We start from the raw sequence: 16,946 nt of genomic DNA, 5'->3' as shown, positions 1-16,946 counted from the left end.
AGCGCCACCTGGGAATCATTAGAAATGCACATTCTCAGGCCCCACCCCAGACCTACTGAATGAGACGCTAGGATGAGGCCCAGTAATCAGTGTTTTAACAACCACTTCAGGTGATTCTGATGCACTAAAATTTGACAAACACTGGTCTATAGGATTGATTCAACAACTGTATTTTAACTCAGTGTAGGCTTGTCTAGTTATTTTCTATTTAAACCAAGGCCAAACTGTTAAACTAGAACCAAGAGTCAAAGGCCGTGTGACATTCATTCATTGATTCATTGATGTATCCAGCCATTAACAAATAGATGCTAAGTAGCCACTGTGTGTCAGTCACTGGGGACACTGCAGCAGCGGGGATACTGTGCTAAATAAAATGGACAAGTCACCGTCCCCAGGAGCTTTCCCTCCACTGAGGAAGAACAAAACCAAACAAGTCAATTTAAGTCTTACCAAAGGGGATTACAAGGTGGTACTCCATTGAAGGGCAAGTGGTCAGGGAAATGCAAATTTAAAATAAAAATGAGATAGTATTTTACTTCCACCAAATGGACAAAACATTTTTTAAATGCTGTCTGTTCTTAGCAGGGATATGGGTGGAAATGTGAAGCACTGAAGCCTCTTTGAAAAGGAATCTAATCATATCTATTAATGCATCAAACACAGCCATCCCACTGCTGGGGATCAATCCTGTAGAACGAATGCCACCAAGGACATGTACTGCAGCATTGTTTATAGCAGCAAACACCAGTTACAAAGTGAATGTCCACCAGTGGGGGGATGGTTCAATAGATCATGGCATATCCACACCAGGCAGCCACTGAAAAATGAGCCATACACTGACTTGAGGGCAGCTCTATGACATACTTTGAGTAAGGAAAGTAATATGTAGAAAAATGGGTACAATCCAATCTTACTTTTAGGAACTCATGCAAGCCCATCTGTGTGTATACGTATATGCATTGGTACATGAGTATAAGAGCACAGAAGAGGGCTTCCCTGGTGGCGCAGTGGTTGAGAGTCCGCCTGCCGATGCAGGGGATACGGGTTCGTGCCCCAGTCCGGGAGGATCCCACGTGCCGCGGAGCGGCTGGGCCCGTGAGCCATGGCCGCTGGGCCTGCACGTCCGGAGCCTGTGCTCCGCAACGGGAGAGGCCACAGCAGTGAGAGGCCCGCGTACCGCAAAAAAAAAAAAGAAAGAGCACAGACGAATAACCTGGAGCAATGAATAGCCATAGGGATGAGCCATCTACTGTGGATTCAGGCTCAACACCCAAGCTTCCTTCCTCTTAGTGTGTCTTCCTACAGCACGGAAGATGGAAAGCTAAGCCACATGCCGCGTGCTTGGACATCCCGCGGGCAAACGTGCGCGTTTGCGAGCTGGGAGGAGAAGGCGGGGTGGGGGCCGCACTGGGCTGCTTCGGCTGCTGACCAGCACCTTCATTTGTCACACCTTTGCATCAGCCGAATTCCCTGTGTCCCTCACTAGCTTCCTGGGTGTGGAGGCGCGGGGCTCGGGGCATCGGCTTTGCTGGTCTGGATAGAGCAGGCAGGGCGCGAGCTCGGGAACAAGGCTTTCTGCGGTAGCCGCTGATCCCTGCATCCCAGCGTGGGTGGTGCAGGCCTGGGACCAGCAGGGGGATGGAGGCCCTGAGTCCCTGTAGAGGCAGCAGTTTCCCCCAGGGATCAGGGACTCACGCCCGGGGGCACAGTCTGCAGCTCGCTCCTACTGGCCTCCAATGATTTCATCAGCGCCTGCTTCCCTGAACCAAATTTGCCTGAAACAGCTTGATCCTTTTTTCTCTGCAGTGAAAACTGTGTGATCTGATGGGTTACCAGTCGCAGAGAGGAGTGAGAGGCAGTTGTGAGAATTTAAACATAGGAATATATGGAAGTGCCTTGAAAACTGTGGTAGTATTATTATTAATAATTTTAAATGCCATCTGACACTAGACTTCTCCGCAGCGCAAGTCTTACCGGCCGGTGTGGTCGTGGATTTTGGCGCCGGAAGCAAACTCCTGCGAGGTGTTGTCACACTGGAGGATGCTGGAGGGGCCCCCCGGGCAGCCCCTTTGGGTGTGTCTTTGGAAGGCAGAGCTGCCTTCAGAGCCGGCTGGTCTTCAGTCCCAAAGGTTGACCCTGTGGAAGCATACAAGTTCATGAAAAATGGATGGAGCCCCTGGCCGTGTGCCATTGCCGACCATCCTACCGCTGCCACCTGCTATAGAACTTGACCCGACTCCTAGTGAGTGGCCTTGAAAAGCATTTCTCTGGGACCAGATGTGGAAAAGAGCTCCCTTTAGCCACCGCAGGGAAGTCTGTCATTCAAATCCCCATGCCAGGGGCTCCATAAAAGGCCAAGAGCAGCCTCACTTCTCTGAAGATTTTACACGTGTGCTCATGCACACACAATTTGCTTGTGTGGATGTGTAGCTGCAGACACGTGTGGTAAGCATTTATTTTGTAACTCACAGAGGATGAGCAACAGTGAGAAGCAGTGTGAGTGACCCAGGGGGGACGAGAGTAGGAATGCGCATGTGCACCACTGGTCCAGGAAGTGTGTTCAGGGCTCCCTGAAACCCAGCTGATTGTACCTTGAGAAGAAGAGGCTTGGGATGAAGGTAGATGGGTGAGAACATGGAGACAGAGAGTCCCTTTGAAACTCATGAAGCTTTTTGTCTGAAAAGCTGAGGCCTCATCAAACTAAGAGGACCTTGCATTCGAGTCCAGTTTACTGCAAAGGCAGATATTTATTGATCATTTCAGTTTCCTATTCAACACAGAACAGGCTCTGCGTCTATAGGACAGCTTGTTTACAATGGACTGCTCTGAAGATAGGGCATACTGGGATTTGGGTCAGATTTAAATGCCCGGAATGGTTGTGGCCTAACTTTTTCCTCTATATCTTTTCAAACCTATTATGGTTTATACATTTGTAATCTCTTAAAGACAATGACACCACCATCTATTCCTATCAAAGGATAAATCTTCTAAATGCACCTCTGGGTACAGCTGCAAGGACTAATCTACTAAATTAAATAGAGAGCCTGAATATACTGAGATTACCACTTGTTGGGGATAAAACTATCCAGTTAGGAACATGACCATCTACTGTGGAAAACAGGCAATGACAGCTGGAAGAAGTATACAGAATTTTAGTGAAAGATTAAATTTTTTTGTTTTCATCATTTTAAAAGGATAGTCATAACATCCTATTTAGACAGGGCCTGCATCCAAATGATAACATTATTAAATGGCTTTAGTGTTAAAATATTCAGGAGTTTTAGTCAACCCCTTAGAGTAAGAGATGGCTGCTCTCCTCCCTCTGAAAGTCTGTTTAAAATGGGTAAGATTTGTTTGGTTTCTAAAGAAAAGTGTATTTAGGAAGGAAAAATAAAGAACGTGTGATTTCCTAACAGAGAACCTATGCCCTATAGTTCTTTGAAGGTCCCGTGCAAGGTTTAAATAGTTTTAAACAGGGCTAGGAGAATGCACTTGATCCACACAAACAGAATAAAAATGATGAAACTCCGCTGAAAGGACGTACACTGTATCCTGAATTTCAGATTAAAAAGTAAGCACAGGACAGCCATATGCAGAAAAATGAAACGACCACTATCTCACACAGTACACAAAAATTAACTCAAAATGGATTAAAGACTTGAATGTAAGACCTGAAACCATAAAACTCCTAGAAGAAAACATAGGCAGTACACTCTTTGACACTGGTCTCAGCAATATCTTTCTAGATGTGTCTCTTCAGGCAAAGGAAGCAAAAGCAAACATAAACAAGTGGGATTATAGAAAACGAAAAAGCTTCTGTATAGCAAAGGAAACCATCGACAAAATCAGGGGACAACCTGCCAAATGGGAGAAGATATTTGCAAATAATATATCTGATAATGGGTTAATATCCAAAATATATAAAGAACTCATACAACTTAACAACAAAAACCCAAACAACCATATTAGAAAATGGGCAGAGGAGCTGAATTGACATTTTTCCAAATAAGACATATAGATGGCCAACAGGCACATGAAAAGATGGCCAACAGGCACATGAAAAGATGGCCAACATCACTAAATTATTAAGGAAACGCAAATTAAAACCATGAGACATCACCTCACAACTGTCAGAATGGCTGTTATCAATAAGACAAGAAGTAACAAGTGCTGGGGAGGACGTGGAGAAAAGAGAGCTGTCAGGCACCGTCGGTGGGAGTGGAAATCGAGGCAGCTACTATGGAAGATAGTATGAAGGTTCCTCAAAAAATTAACGATAGAACTACCACTTGATCCAGCAACTCCACTTCTGGGTATTTGTCCAAAGAAAACAAAAACACTAATCCAAAAAGATACCTGCACCCCCATGTTCACTGCAGCACTATTCACAATAGCCAAGATATGGAAACAACCTAAATGCCCATCAGTGGATGAATGGACAAAGAAGATATGCTACATAAACACATACCTAACCTAAGTGCCCATCAGTGGATGAATGGACAAAGAAGATGTGCTACATAAACACATACCTACACACACACAATGTAATACTACCCAGTCATAAAAAAGATAAAATCTTGCTATTTGAGACAACATAGATATACCTCAAGGGGATTACACTAAGTGAAATAAGTCAGACAAAGAAAAATACTGTATGATTTCACTCATATGTGAAATTATAAAAAGCAAATACTCCCCAAGCCAAAATAAAATGAAAAAACTAAACCAAACAAACAAACACATAGATACAGAGAACAGCGGTTCCCATAGGAGAGGGCTCCGGGTTGGGGGCTGGCGGCAGGAGGGTGAAATGGGTAAAAGGGATCAACTGTATGGCGATGGATGGAATGAAAATTTTGGTGGTGAGCACGTTGTAGGGTATACAGAGGTAGAAATATAATGGTGCACACATGAAACCTATATGTTATAAATCAATCTCACCTCAACAGAAAAATAAAGTAAGCACGTGTTTGATCGAAACCTCATCAAGAAAAGGGGCACCAGGCACCTGCAGAACAGTAAGTCTTAGCTTCTGAATCATAGCGCAGGCTCACCAGTCCCATCGTAGGACTCAGAGAATCTCTGGGGGTTGTAGGACATTTTGGGGGGTGATGGCAATGGCTCGGCCACTAGAAATATTTCACGTGGAATTATCTAATGTTCAGCCTCCTGCTGACATACTGCCAGAATAATCTATTCACTGAAATGTGTAGTGGAAGTTGAATTGAACATAAAATCTTCCACACAGAGTCTTTTATTTAATAATTTATTAAAGTTTCTTAAGAAGGGGAATATTTTGTATCATTTGTAGAGTTCAAATGCCCTTTTATCAAATCCTCTTGTGCCTGGCATTATTCTCTTACATGAAATTTATAATTCAGTGAACATGTCAATTTGGAGATCTAGCCGCTCTCCAGGCTGGGAAGTAATTCATCTGTTTGAAGTAGGAAGTATCAAGGAAGCTCTGTACTCCCCTCTGAGAGAGGTCTTGAATTACCAAAAAATAAAACAGAACAAAATAATACAATACAATAAAATAAGATTGAACTCTGCTCTTGTACCTTATTGTGGGAGACAGCTTGGCAGTGAACAGCACCCCTCATTGAAAACCAGCTTAAGTCAGCCAGTACTTAAAGACACATGATTCAGTAAATGAAAAGTACTCTGAATTTGGAAATGGCTGCTGAATTCTGTAACTGCTCTGGGACTTCACAACAATGCAGACAACATCAAACCACTGCTTGGTAAGAGGAGAAAACAACTGGAAATAAACCAACCGTGCCTGTGTGAGCCAGAAAGATGTTCTGGGGGATACAGCTAGTGAGAGTGGTCCACGCATCTTATCAGTCATCCCATTCCCTACCAACCAGAACCTACTGTGTCCCGAACCATCCACATGATAAATGGTGCAGACTCGGGGGAAAGACAACCAGGCCTCCTCTCCCTCCCACCTCTCTGCTCCTCCATTTCTTCGTCTGTAAGTGACGATAATGATAACTGATTCCACAGAGCTGCTGTGAGAATTAAAAGAGCTAACGCAAGTGGATTTTTTAAAAGGTGATGCAAGAGTTAGTTCAAAAAAAAAACCAACACATTTAGAGTGGTGCCCAGTGCATGGTATGCTCTTATGTGTTAGCTATGAACACTAACAAGTTAGCAACACAGCAAATGAGCTTTTCATAGGAACTTGGAAAGTATTCAAGGATTACTATCAGATGTCACATCATCATCACCAAAGTATGAAGGGATTCCTCTGCTCATAATAACCAAAGGACTACAGCGTTCTGCTTCACTGCCGGATAGGGGCCATCTTTTGTAGATATCCAAATCATCATACCATTGACTTGCTATTTGGAAAGTAAGATCTCCTTCATTAGAGTGTGAGAATTTGCAAGGCCTATATTCTGCATGGTTATAGAATTCAGCTGGGTCCATTTCTATACATAAACCTGATCTCTCTACCTTTTTCTCTTCAAACTGTCAGGATAACGATGCTTGTTCAGCACCAAGTCCTAGGAGAAAACCATCTTATTCTTCCTCCAGGGACAGCTCCTACAGTTCATTCCCCACATGCTTGAACACCCTGAGCTGATCAACTGAGTCTTTCAAATTTTCACTGGCAGTTCCCTGGCAGTCCAGCGGTTAGGACTGGTGTTCAAGTGGTTGGCGCTTTCACTGCCATGGCCCCGGGTTCAATCGCTGGTCAGGGAACTAATATCCTGAAAGCCGTGCAGTGCAGAAGAAGAAAAAAACTTCATGAAGTCATGAATTTCAGACCATATTCAAAAACTAATTAAAAATGAATCAAAGACATAAATGGAAGGGCTAAAATTATAAAACTCTTAGAAGAAAACTGAGATTATGGTTTCTCAGTTATAACACCTAAAGCACAAGTAACTAAAGAGAAAAACAGATAAATTAGACTTCATCAAAATAAAAACATTTGTCCTTCAGAGGGCACTATTAATAAAGTGCAAAGACAACTGACAGAATAGAAGAAAATACTTACAATTCATATATCTGATAAGGGTCTAGTATCCAGAATACATAAAGAATTTTATTGCTCAACAATAAAAAGACAAATAACCCAATTAACAATGAACGCAGGATTTGAATAGACACTTCTCCAAAGAAGAGATATTGATACGAATGGCCAATAAGCACATGAAAAGATGCCAACGTCACTAGTCACTAGGGAAATGCAAATCAAAGTCATTAAATACCACTTTCAACCCGCTAGGATGGGTATAATTGAAACACAGACAATAAGAAGTGTTGGTAGAGATGTGGAAAAATTGGAATCTTCATACATTGCTGGTTGGATTGTAATACAGAGTAGTCTCTTTGGAAAACAGTTTGGCAGTTCCTCAAAATGTTAAACACAGAGTTACCATATGACCTAGCGGTTCTACCCTTGGGTATATGCCCAAAAGACTTGAAAACATATGTCCCCACAAAACCTTGTACACAAATATTCATAGCAGCATTATGCATAATAATTTAAAACTGAGAACAATCCAAATGTCCATCAAGAGATGAATGGTACATAAAATGTGGTTTACTCATACAACAGAATATTATTCAGCCATAACAAGGAATGAATTATTGATAGAAGCTGCAACATAGATGAACCTTGAAAAGGCTGTGCTAAATCAAAGAAGCCAGGCATGAAAGGCAACGTATTATACAATTCCATTTATATGAAATGTCCAGAATAGACAAAGCAGAGAAGCAAGAGTAGATCAGAGATTGTCAGACGCGAGGGGGCCAGGGGAGAGAGGGCTGACTGCTAATGGGTAAAGGGTTTCTTCCTAGGGGTAATGAAAATGTTCTGGAATTAGGAGTGATGGTATATAACCTCGGGAATATACTAACAACTATCAGATTTATGCATACAAGGGTGAATTTTATGGTATCTGAATTATCTACGAAATCAATCAATCAATTAAAAAATTCTCATACATCAGTTTTCTTTCCTGGACCCCCTGGTTGGAACAGATTCCTCGAATTGGGATTCAGCTCTCACCTCTCCCCTGAGACCTCCTGTTCCCACGCAGGAGCGATTATTCCTACTCCCCATCCAGGGTCCCTGCATTGTGACTACAGCAGATCCCACCCCGTCCGTCCCAGGGTGCTTCTGTCTCCTGGTGGCCCACTCTTGAGTAACACAAAAAAGACCACTCCTGGAACCCACCACTGCACCCCATCCCCTGCAGCAGAAGGACCAAGCTCCCAAGTGAGAAGGACAACACCCAAGGCATCGCCAACTCCTTCACTTTTCTCACCTACTCCCACCAAATCAGGTGTGGGTCTCAGCGGCTCTGGGCCCACGCCACAGACAGAGGAGGCCACGTGCAAATTCAGGCCAGACAAGGCTGCACTCAAGGAATGAAAGTCCCTCGTAGGTCTTGAGGCACTGGGCGGAGGAAGTGCAGATTTATAGGAGCCCTGATAGCCCCCTACCAAGCGATGAGTGGTATCTACCCAACCTGCTCGAAAGGATCATTCTGACCATGACTGCAGTCAGGATGAGACGTTAGGGTTTCTGATGCATATCCCAGTGCTCTTGTTACCACTTCATTTATTGGGAATGCCCATAATTGAGACTGAACTTTATTTTTTTTTTGTAAGTATACACAGAAATTTCATTTATTCTTTTTTTTAACATCTTTATTGGAATATAAATGCTTTACAATGCTGTGTTAGTTTCTGCTTTATACCAAAGTGAATCAGTTATACATATACATATGTTCCCATATCTCCTCCCTCTTGAATCTCCCTCCCACCCTCCCTATCCCACCCCTCTAGGGGGTCACAAAGCACGGAGCTGATCTCCCTGTGCTATGCGGCTGCTTCCCACTAGCTATCTATTTTACGTTTGGTAGTGTATATATGTCCATGCCACTCTCTCACTTCGTCCCAGCTTACCCTTCCCCCTCCCCGTGTCCTCAAGTCCATTCTCTACGTGAGACTGAACTTCAAAAGAAGAAAGAATGGCAAGGAGGAATGAACACTAACCAGACCAGAATGAGGTTCTTAAGGGGAAGGCTGTAGAAGAAAAGCAAATCAGTTATTAATACTATGAAGGCATTACAGCCAAAGTTGAAGAAACATGTTTTCCTGATTCTGAGTATTTATCCATATTACAATGATTAAACTAGTCTCTTCACTGATTTTTTTAAACAATCCCAGGCAATCAAGTTGTGTAAGGTTCTGGCTGCATGATTGCCTAATTGATGCATATTTCCTTGATTTAGCAGCATTTATCACCTGGCAGCAAAATTTAGTCTAATTATTAAGGTACCAACTGGATGTTTTATTTCCCACCTCCTGCATATTTTAACCCAGGTGGATGCTTTATGTCTCACTAAAGAGCTAAAGTAAACCCGCTAGCTTACCATTTCGGCGAAGAAACATCTTTGTCAAAAGGAAGGAGACTAAGCCTTCTCTGTGCCATGCTCTGCCCCAGGCAGGAGGCGCAGGGCAGACGGGGTCCTGTCTTCACAGCACTTACATTCCAGCAGGGGGGCACCCGGAGCACAGACAGGGACGGACAAAATCGTCTCAAACTGCGACCAATTACAAAAGAAACACAGGAGCAGGACAAGCTCAAGGGTGAAAGGGGTACTTTAAGTGGAGAGGTTGGGGAAAAGGTAACGTCTAAAGCAAACATTTCTCTCAGCTGCACGCTGGCCCCCGCTCTCCTTTATTCTTGAGTATTAATGACCATCACTGTTCTAGAAACTTAGAATTAAAGCGTCAGAATCCTCCTGACTCTCTCCCTTCTGTCAACCAATGCAAGTCAGTGGGCTTCCACTTCCGTCACAGACTCCAAATTTAAATCCCTGTCTGCTCCTGCGGGCGCCCAGGTCAGCCCCTTAGCGCCTGTCGGGGACACCATGGCACGGACCCCGCTCTCCCCACCTCCTCCCCTCCTCCCTCATTCAGTGCATCCACCTCCCTATACCTCTGTGTGGTCTTCCACATAAGCTCCAAACTCTTCTTTCTGGCCCTCAAATTCTTGCATTATCTGGTCCCAAAGTATTTTTCCCACCTCCATTCCCAGCATCACATCAAGAACCATACAAACTCCAGGCAGGCAGGATTCTACCCTGTGAATTCCTGCCCCGCCATAAACAAGGCTACGCTTCAGAAGTATCTGCTGTGTGAACAAAAGTACTGAGGGCAAACCTGTCCCATGGGGCCAGCGCTTCCTTTCATAGTCAATTCTTCTTCTCAACGTCTGAGCCCAGAGACGCTCTAAAAGGTTCACACTTTCCTCAACAGCCCCCATGAATGCAGTCACACTGAGCACGGCCAAGGTGGGGCAACAGTTGCCTAAAAGGTGGGGACTGTCTATGGTAGTGCGGTGGTTTTCAAACATTTTTTAAAACAATACACAGAAAGATAAACAGAATTAAACTGTTTGGGGGTCTTTTTGCCCAAGCACCCCTACCCCTCTCCCCAAGAGAGGGTACCATTTACCTAATACTTTTCCTCTATATCATTTCAGTACTTGCTTTAGTCTCATCTTACACATTAAGCTCTGGGTTTCATAAAGTTTGAGAGGATAACAGTTAAGTGGTTAAGACTGCCTGGGTTCAAGTCCTGGACAAGTTGTTCATTCTCTCTGTGCCTCATTTCTTCAACTGTAAAATGGGGATAACAGTGGTATCTACTCATTAGAGTTGTTGTATTAAAAGGGTTATTACACGTTTAGAATAAAGTGCTTAGGACAGTATGAGGCACGTATAAGCCCTCAGTAAAGGCAACACTGACATTACGCCCACTAACCCAACACTGAGCCTCATTCAAAGCCCATCAGCCTTATCAGCCTATTGTCTCTTGTCTTTTCTTCCAACCACCAACATCTCATGGCTTCACACCTTTCCAAGGCAGTAACTGGAGTCTGGCTCTGAAGAGGCAGCTCTAAAGAATCATGGTTCTTCCTCTATCCACCGTTCCCCAGTAGCCTAAGTCCTAATGAAAGAAGGAGAAACACACGGCATGCATTTCACTACTCCCACTTCACCTAGAGTGAAGGTTAACTTCTCACTAATCCAGGGCTGGCCTTAGCATCTTCCTCAACACAGTACTCCAGGAATCTGGTAAATGATTCCAGCCCTGGACCAGAGGACATCATGGCATCCTAATCATCATGGCATCCTGATTAGGATGCTGGATTACACAGCATCCTAATCAGGCAGCAGGACACACTTCTCTAGGTCAGGTACTGGGGAGAAGAGGGTTCCTCTAGGTCCACAGAAACTCTCTGGATTCCTGCTGCAGGGCCTCCCCTCCTGAGCTCTGCTGGCTGGACTTTGACAGCAAGGTCTTAAGAATAATAATGTAATAGTGCCATATAGTAGAGTCACAGACACCACAGGCTCTGCCTAAATTCAATACCTGATGTGAAACCTACTAGTAATATTCTCTTTAAAGAGTTAATTAATTAAGCCTCTTTTATGAAATGGCTTATTTATTTACCCTCTGTCATTAGGTTAACCTGAGAATTATGTTCTTTTTTCAATTGTCTTTCGTTCTGTTTTGTTTTGGCTGTGCCATGCGGCATGCGGGATTTTAGTTCCCCAACCAGGGATCGAACCTGTACCCCTTGCAGTGGAAGCACGGAGCCCTAACCATTGGACCACCAGGGAATTCCCAACCTGAGAATTAAATGAGAAAATACATATAGATCACTTTGCAAAGTGCCTGGTACTCAATAAATGTTAGCTGTCATCACAAGGATCATCAGCTGTCATTTTGTCAAGTGCCCCATCTGTCCCACGTGACTCCTAACGGCACCTTGTTTTATGAAATCCTGTTCCATGCAAGCCCTACGGAAATACCCTCAAGACATCCCTAACTCCCCCAGATCAATAAGGGAGGCAGATGAGCGGACGCCAACACTGACAGCCATCTCTGCCTTCACAAGTTCCCACTGCTTCAATAGGTAGTTTTCGCAGTGCCCCAGGGCTAGGCATACTTTCCCAAAATTTCCTTCTTTTAACAATGATCACAATTAAATCATCAGAGAGGATTAGAGGAAAAAACCACCTTTGTCCCCCTACTCTCTACCCACCTCCTCCCCACCCAGCCTCTCCAGAAAAGCTTCCTCATCTCTTCCTGGATTTCATTCTAATACATAGCAAAGAGGGTCCTCTTTTTTTTTTTTTATGTCTGCTCAGGAAACAGGGGGAATATGGGTGCAGCTGAACTGGTAAGGTGAGATTCACAGTCCAGGGACACAAATGTTAAAGGGAGAGTGGGCCTGTATGAGTGGTGCCCTTCCCTTCCATCTGTGACATCCTGCAACATGGGCAAGCCTTCCAGTCTTTTGTAGCCTCATTAAATGCTATCTTCTCTATAACATCTTCTCTTAATTCCCCTCTAGGAAACAGAACTACTGTAAGAAAAACCAAGCTGGTTAACAAAGAGAGCAAAGGCCAGGGGTGATCACACCATCTCTCTTAAATCATAGATGTAATCACGGAAGATAAAAGCCAGCGTCACCCAGCCCAGGACGTTTGAACTCCCAGCACATAAGTGACTTAAAGCTTCTTTTTGACTTGAGAAATTCTCTTTAATATTTACCAAGTCACATTCCCAAAGGAGAGAATATGGTCAAATATTGATGCAGGTTAGTGACTTAAAAGACCAAGGGCTAACACGGTATTTCAAGAGGCTTTTGAGTAATTAAAGGCAACTTCTTACCATTCCTCTTTTATATCAATTAGACCAGTTGTAATAAATCCCTTTTCCTTATCTGAAGTACTTAAAAGCTTGAGGCCTCATCCACGAATACTCTGGTTCATCACTGTGTGAATCTTTTAGTAGTTAATACCTTGGGGAAAATAGTTAAACTGGAGCATTTTAATTATATGCTTAATATGGGAGTTAAGAGATAAGAGCATCTGATCTGAACTCAATTTAAATTCTGCTGAAGTTATTAATAAGGTATAAGAAATTACAGGAATGATCAAGGGCTTATCTACCGGCTTTTATTAACAGAGCAATAAGGAAGGTTAGGTGTTCCACTTCCATAGCTTGGATTTGGGGCTCTAGTATAGTTTGCTTTTTGTGTCACAGATCTGTTTAATTAATTGTTTTGAAGCATCCGAGGAATGCATGAGTTACTCCGTGTCAAACACTGCTCTGTAAGCCACAGGCTGGCAGCAAACCAAGTCCAAATCCTGAGAAACCAAGTCAAATGTTGAAAAGTGGGTCATTGCAACTGAGCCCTAACCTTCTTTCCTATATATTTATAAACCCTTCAGGGGCTGCTAGAAGAAGTCAGAATTGTACCTCTAGCCGGGATTTCTTGCCCTCCGAAAAAGAACCCTTTCTACTTAGTAGTTTCTGGAGGATATGAAACCTTTAAGGGAGAAGTAACTGAACAGCCTGTTAAAAAATAAACAGCTGGGCTTCGCTGGTGGCGCAGTGGTTGAGAGTCCGCCTGCCGATGCAGGGGATGCGGGTTCATGCCCCGGTCCGGGAAGATCCCACATGCTGCAGAGCGGCTGGGCCCGTGAGCCACGGCCGCTGAGCCTGCGCGTCTGGAGCCTGTGCTCCGCAACGGGAGAGGCCCCAACAGTGAGAGGCCCGCGTACCGCAAAAAGATTTTTTTAAAAATGAACAGCCTATTGGCTTTAGGAGGTTCGCCAACTTGTAAATCCAAATAATATTCATCCCTTGAACTCTAAGAATTTTCTCTCCCCTCCAGGGAGCTAGAAAACTCTCCCTCTTCCTTTAGGGTCCAAGAGGGTAGTTATCTTCCCTTTTTTTTTTTTTTTTTTTTCTCTTTCAACATAGTATTGGTTTTGTTCCTCAATGACAACTTCATTATTCTTTCCCTTTGGCCCAGAGTTCTCCAGCAGGGCACTATCCACATCTTGGACTGGATAAGTCTTTGCTGTGGAGGCTGCCCTGAGCATTGTAGGATGTTTAGCAGCATCCCTGGTGGCCTCTACCCAGTGGATGCCGGTAGCACCCTCTCTCCCTGCCCATCCCCAATCTGATTTGTTGTGACAATCAAAAAATGTCTCCAGATATTGTCACATGCCCTCCAGGGGCAAAAACCATCTCCAATGAGAACGACTGCTCTAGTTGAATGAAAGACTGAAAGATTTAGTGAAAAGACAGTACTTACTTGTCTTAGTGGAAAACGAGACTGGTAACATCTAAAGTTCTGCTGGGTTAGCTTGATAGCTAATTCTTTACTAATTCTTGATAGCTAACTTTTGGTTACTTCTTTAGCTAAACTAGGGCTGTACAAAAATACCTTCAATATTCAACAATGCTTTAATGCCTGTCAAGTAATGGACCTTTCCTGCTTTCCAAATGTAACACCCTAATCTGTCTCAATCAGAAACTGGGAAAATGTACTGAAATCTTCCTGATTCTGACAGCCTTGGTCCAAAACCATGAACCCCCAGGAGCTGTACTAATGTCCAAATAACATAAATAGCAACTGTTTTCAACTGAAATTGTATGGGGAAACCTCAGTAGAAAACAGATGGTAATGCTCTTCAAGCAGTTTAAATCATCACGGTTTAATGGCAAATACATCATTCCTTGGAAGAATCCTAGGGTTATAGAGAGAAATAAACCATTTTTAAAGCATTATAATTACTGGACTTATGAATCAAAACAAAACAAAGAGAATCCTCCTTTGCTTTGCTTTGGCTGTGCCTTTCTGGCTCCAGTGAAAGGGCACTGTGGTCGCTGAGGCCCGGGGTAAGCGCTGCGCACTGAGAACACGGCAACCCTGCGACGGTCACTAACTTTTCTTCCCCTGCAGCTTCATTTGTAACGTTAGAAGAGCAAGCACCGCTGGGACCACAAAATCATGTCTAGAGTATCTCATATGCCGTAAGCACTAAATAAATGGTGGGCTCCCCTCTCCTGGCCTCTGAAAACCATTTGCTCTTCCTTAGTTTATGGACACAATCCTTTTCCTCAAAGTCCTTCCCAATAGAAAATTTCAAAATCGAAATCCCTATTTCCATTCATTGTTATGGGTGAAGGTATGACTGGTACCTGCTGTTCAACCATCATCTATGCAAAATAAAATCACAAATATTGAAAAACCTATCATAAAATCACGCAGGCAAACATTATTCAAACTGGTTTTTGCAAACTGTCGTCAACAGACTAGTAAATGAACCTTACAACCCCTTTAAATCCTTCAAATTTCATGATATATGAGCAAAGGCTTCAGTTGACCACTTCCCTTAGGGAAATTTCTCAAGGATGCTGCCAGCAGCCTCCACACTAAGCCTAAAGCAGTGAAGCCAGGCCTGTCTCTTGGCTTCTGGATTTTATGAATCTCTGATCCCAAGCTCAAGCTTGTGAGTTTCAACTCTTCTGCATCTCCTCTCTCCAAGGGCTTTCCTCTTCATTCCTCCAACAATGGCGATGTCTTATTCTGGGTAACCGTGAGGTGCAAACCAGGCACGGGTGAACACCTGGGGTCACCCTGCAACCCCAAAGGGCAGGGAGTCCCATGTCTGCACTGGGCCATGTTCAGCATCCGTTCCTGCCTGCTCTCCCACAAACTGAGGAACTGCCGGCTCATGAATTCTCTTTCACTTCTTGTTTTTGTCGTTGTTAGAAATTCATAGAGTTGAAAAATGTTTGTAAATAAAAAATAAGTATAAATATTACTCATAGAGCTGAAAATTCATAAATTAAGGTTTATAAGCAGAAGCATTTCAATCAGTAGCAGGATCTGAATTCTGCATTAGTCAGAACATGTGTCTGAAGGGCACAGAATTCCAAGAAAGCTTCGCCTTAACTAAGTGGCAGTAGCTTTGGGCCAGGTAGGTACAGGGAAGGGGGACTGGAACCTTCTCTGTGTTCTGCTCTGAACACGGCACCTAAGGCTGTGTGCACAGAAAGCAAAGAATGGGCCAGCCTGCTGCCTAGGGGCTTAAGCAGAAGTGGAATAAATTGTTTGCTAAAATATTAATGAAATGCAACATCTGCTGAGGTCTCCTCCCCTAAGGGGACTTCTGGCAAAGTGTTAGGCAGCAGATAGGAACAAAATCCTGGGCTATTCCAAGGAGGAAAGTTTTTATTTTAAATAAAGGCAAATTCTAAACATAAATGTAATCAAGGTATGTGTGTGAGCAGGATGCTAAACTGTCTTCCAAGAGCCCTGTTCCCCAGTGTACATGCCCTGCATGATCCGCAGGAAGGTGAACCTGAGGGATTTGACCCCAGCGAGTACGTTGCATTATACGGCACACTGGATAGTAGGAAAGGGAGTTACCTGGGTGTGCCTGACCTAATGGCACCAGCCTTTTACAAGCACAGCATTGTCTCTGGCTGGAGGCAGAAGAGCAAGTCAGAGATTCAAAGCACTAGAGGAAGTCAACACCCCATCCCCAGCTTGGAGGTTGAGGGGACCAGTAGCAGGGAATGTGGGCAGCCTCTGGTTGCTGAGGGTAGATCCCCACTGACAGCTGGAAAGAAAAGGGGACCTCAGTCCTACAACCACAAGGAAGTAAATTCTGCCAACGGTTGAAGGGGCTAGGAAGTGGATTCTTCCCCAGAGCCTGGAGGGGAGAATTTCAGCTCAACCAACACCTTGACTTCAGCCTTTGAGACCTTGAGCAGAGAACTCAGCTCTGCCATATGTGAGCAAATAAACAGGTATTGTTTTAAGTGGATAAGTTAGTGGTAGTTTGTTAGGTGACAATAGCAAACTCCTACAGACTACGAGCTAGCGCATCAGCCACGTAGACGTGACAAGCTGGTCCAGCACAGCGCCACATGGAGATGGGCCCCAGGGTAAGGGAGGCTGTAGCAGAGGCAAGGACAGGCCAGGACACCCCAGCTGTGGCCCTGATCCCCTGAGCTGGCTACCCTAGTGGAAAGCACGGGGATTCACCACATATAAGCTGGAGTGATTCAGAAAAAAGGCTGAGTCCTTCTGAATCTAC

At 44.0% G+C, this 16,946-nt stretch overlaps 1 protein-coding gene across 3 annotated transcripts in view; it reads right to left on the bottom strand.

Annotated features, from left to right (window-relative positions):
- The window catches only part of MTUS2 (microtubule associated scaffold protein 2), a gene marked incomplete at its 5' end in the record, with an annotated part of 314,758 nt that overhangs the window by 153,222 nt on the left and 144,590 nt on the right, over window positions 1–16,946 (bottom strand). For all 3 annotated transcript variants that reach the window (XM_082601954.1, XM_082601955.1, XM_082601956.1), the window contains one exon: window positions 1,975–2,136. In XM_082601954.1, the coding sequence (XP_082458080.1) occupies window positions 1,975–2,136 (162 nt within the window). The remainder of the gene's footprint in view (window positions 1–1,974; window positions 2,137–16,946) is intronic.

This window comes from Mesoplodon mirus, assembly GCF_964341445.2.
Source record: "Mesoplodon mirus genome assembly, chromosome: 17".
NCBI lineage: Eukaryota > Metazoa > Chordata > Mammalia > Artiodactyla > Ziphiidae > Mesoplodon > Mesoplodon mirus.
This window is presented reverse-complemented; position numbering and strand designations above follow the sequence as displayed.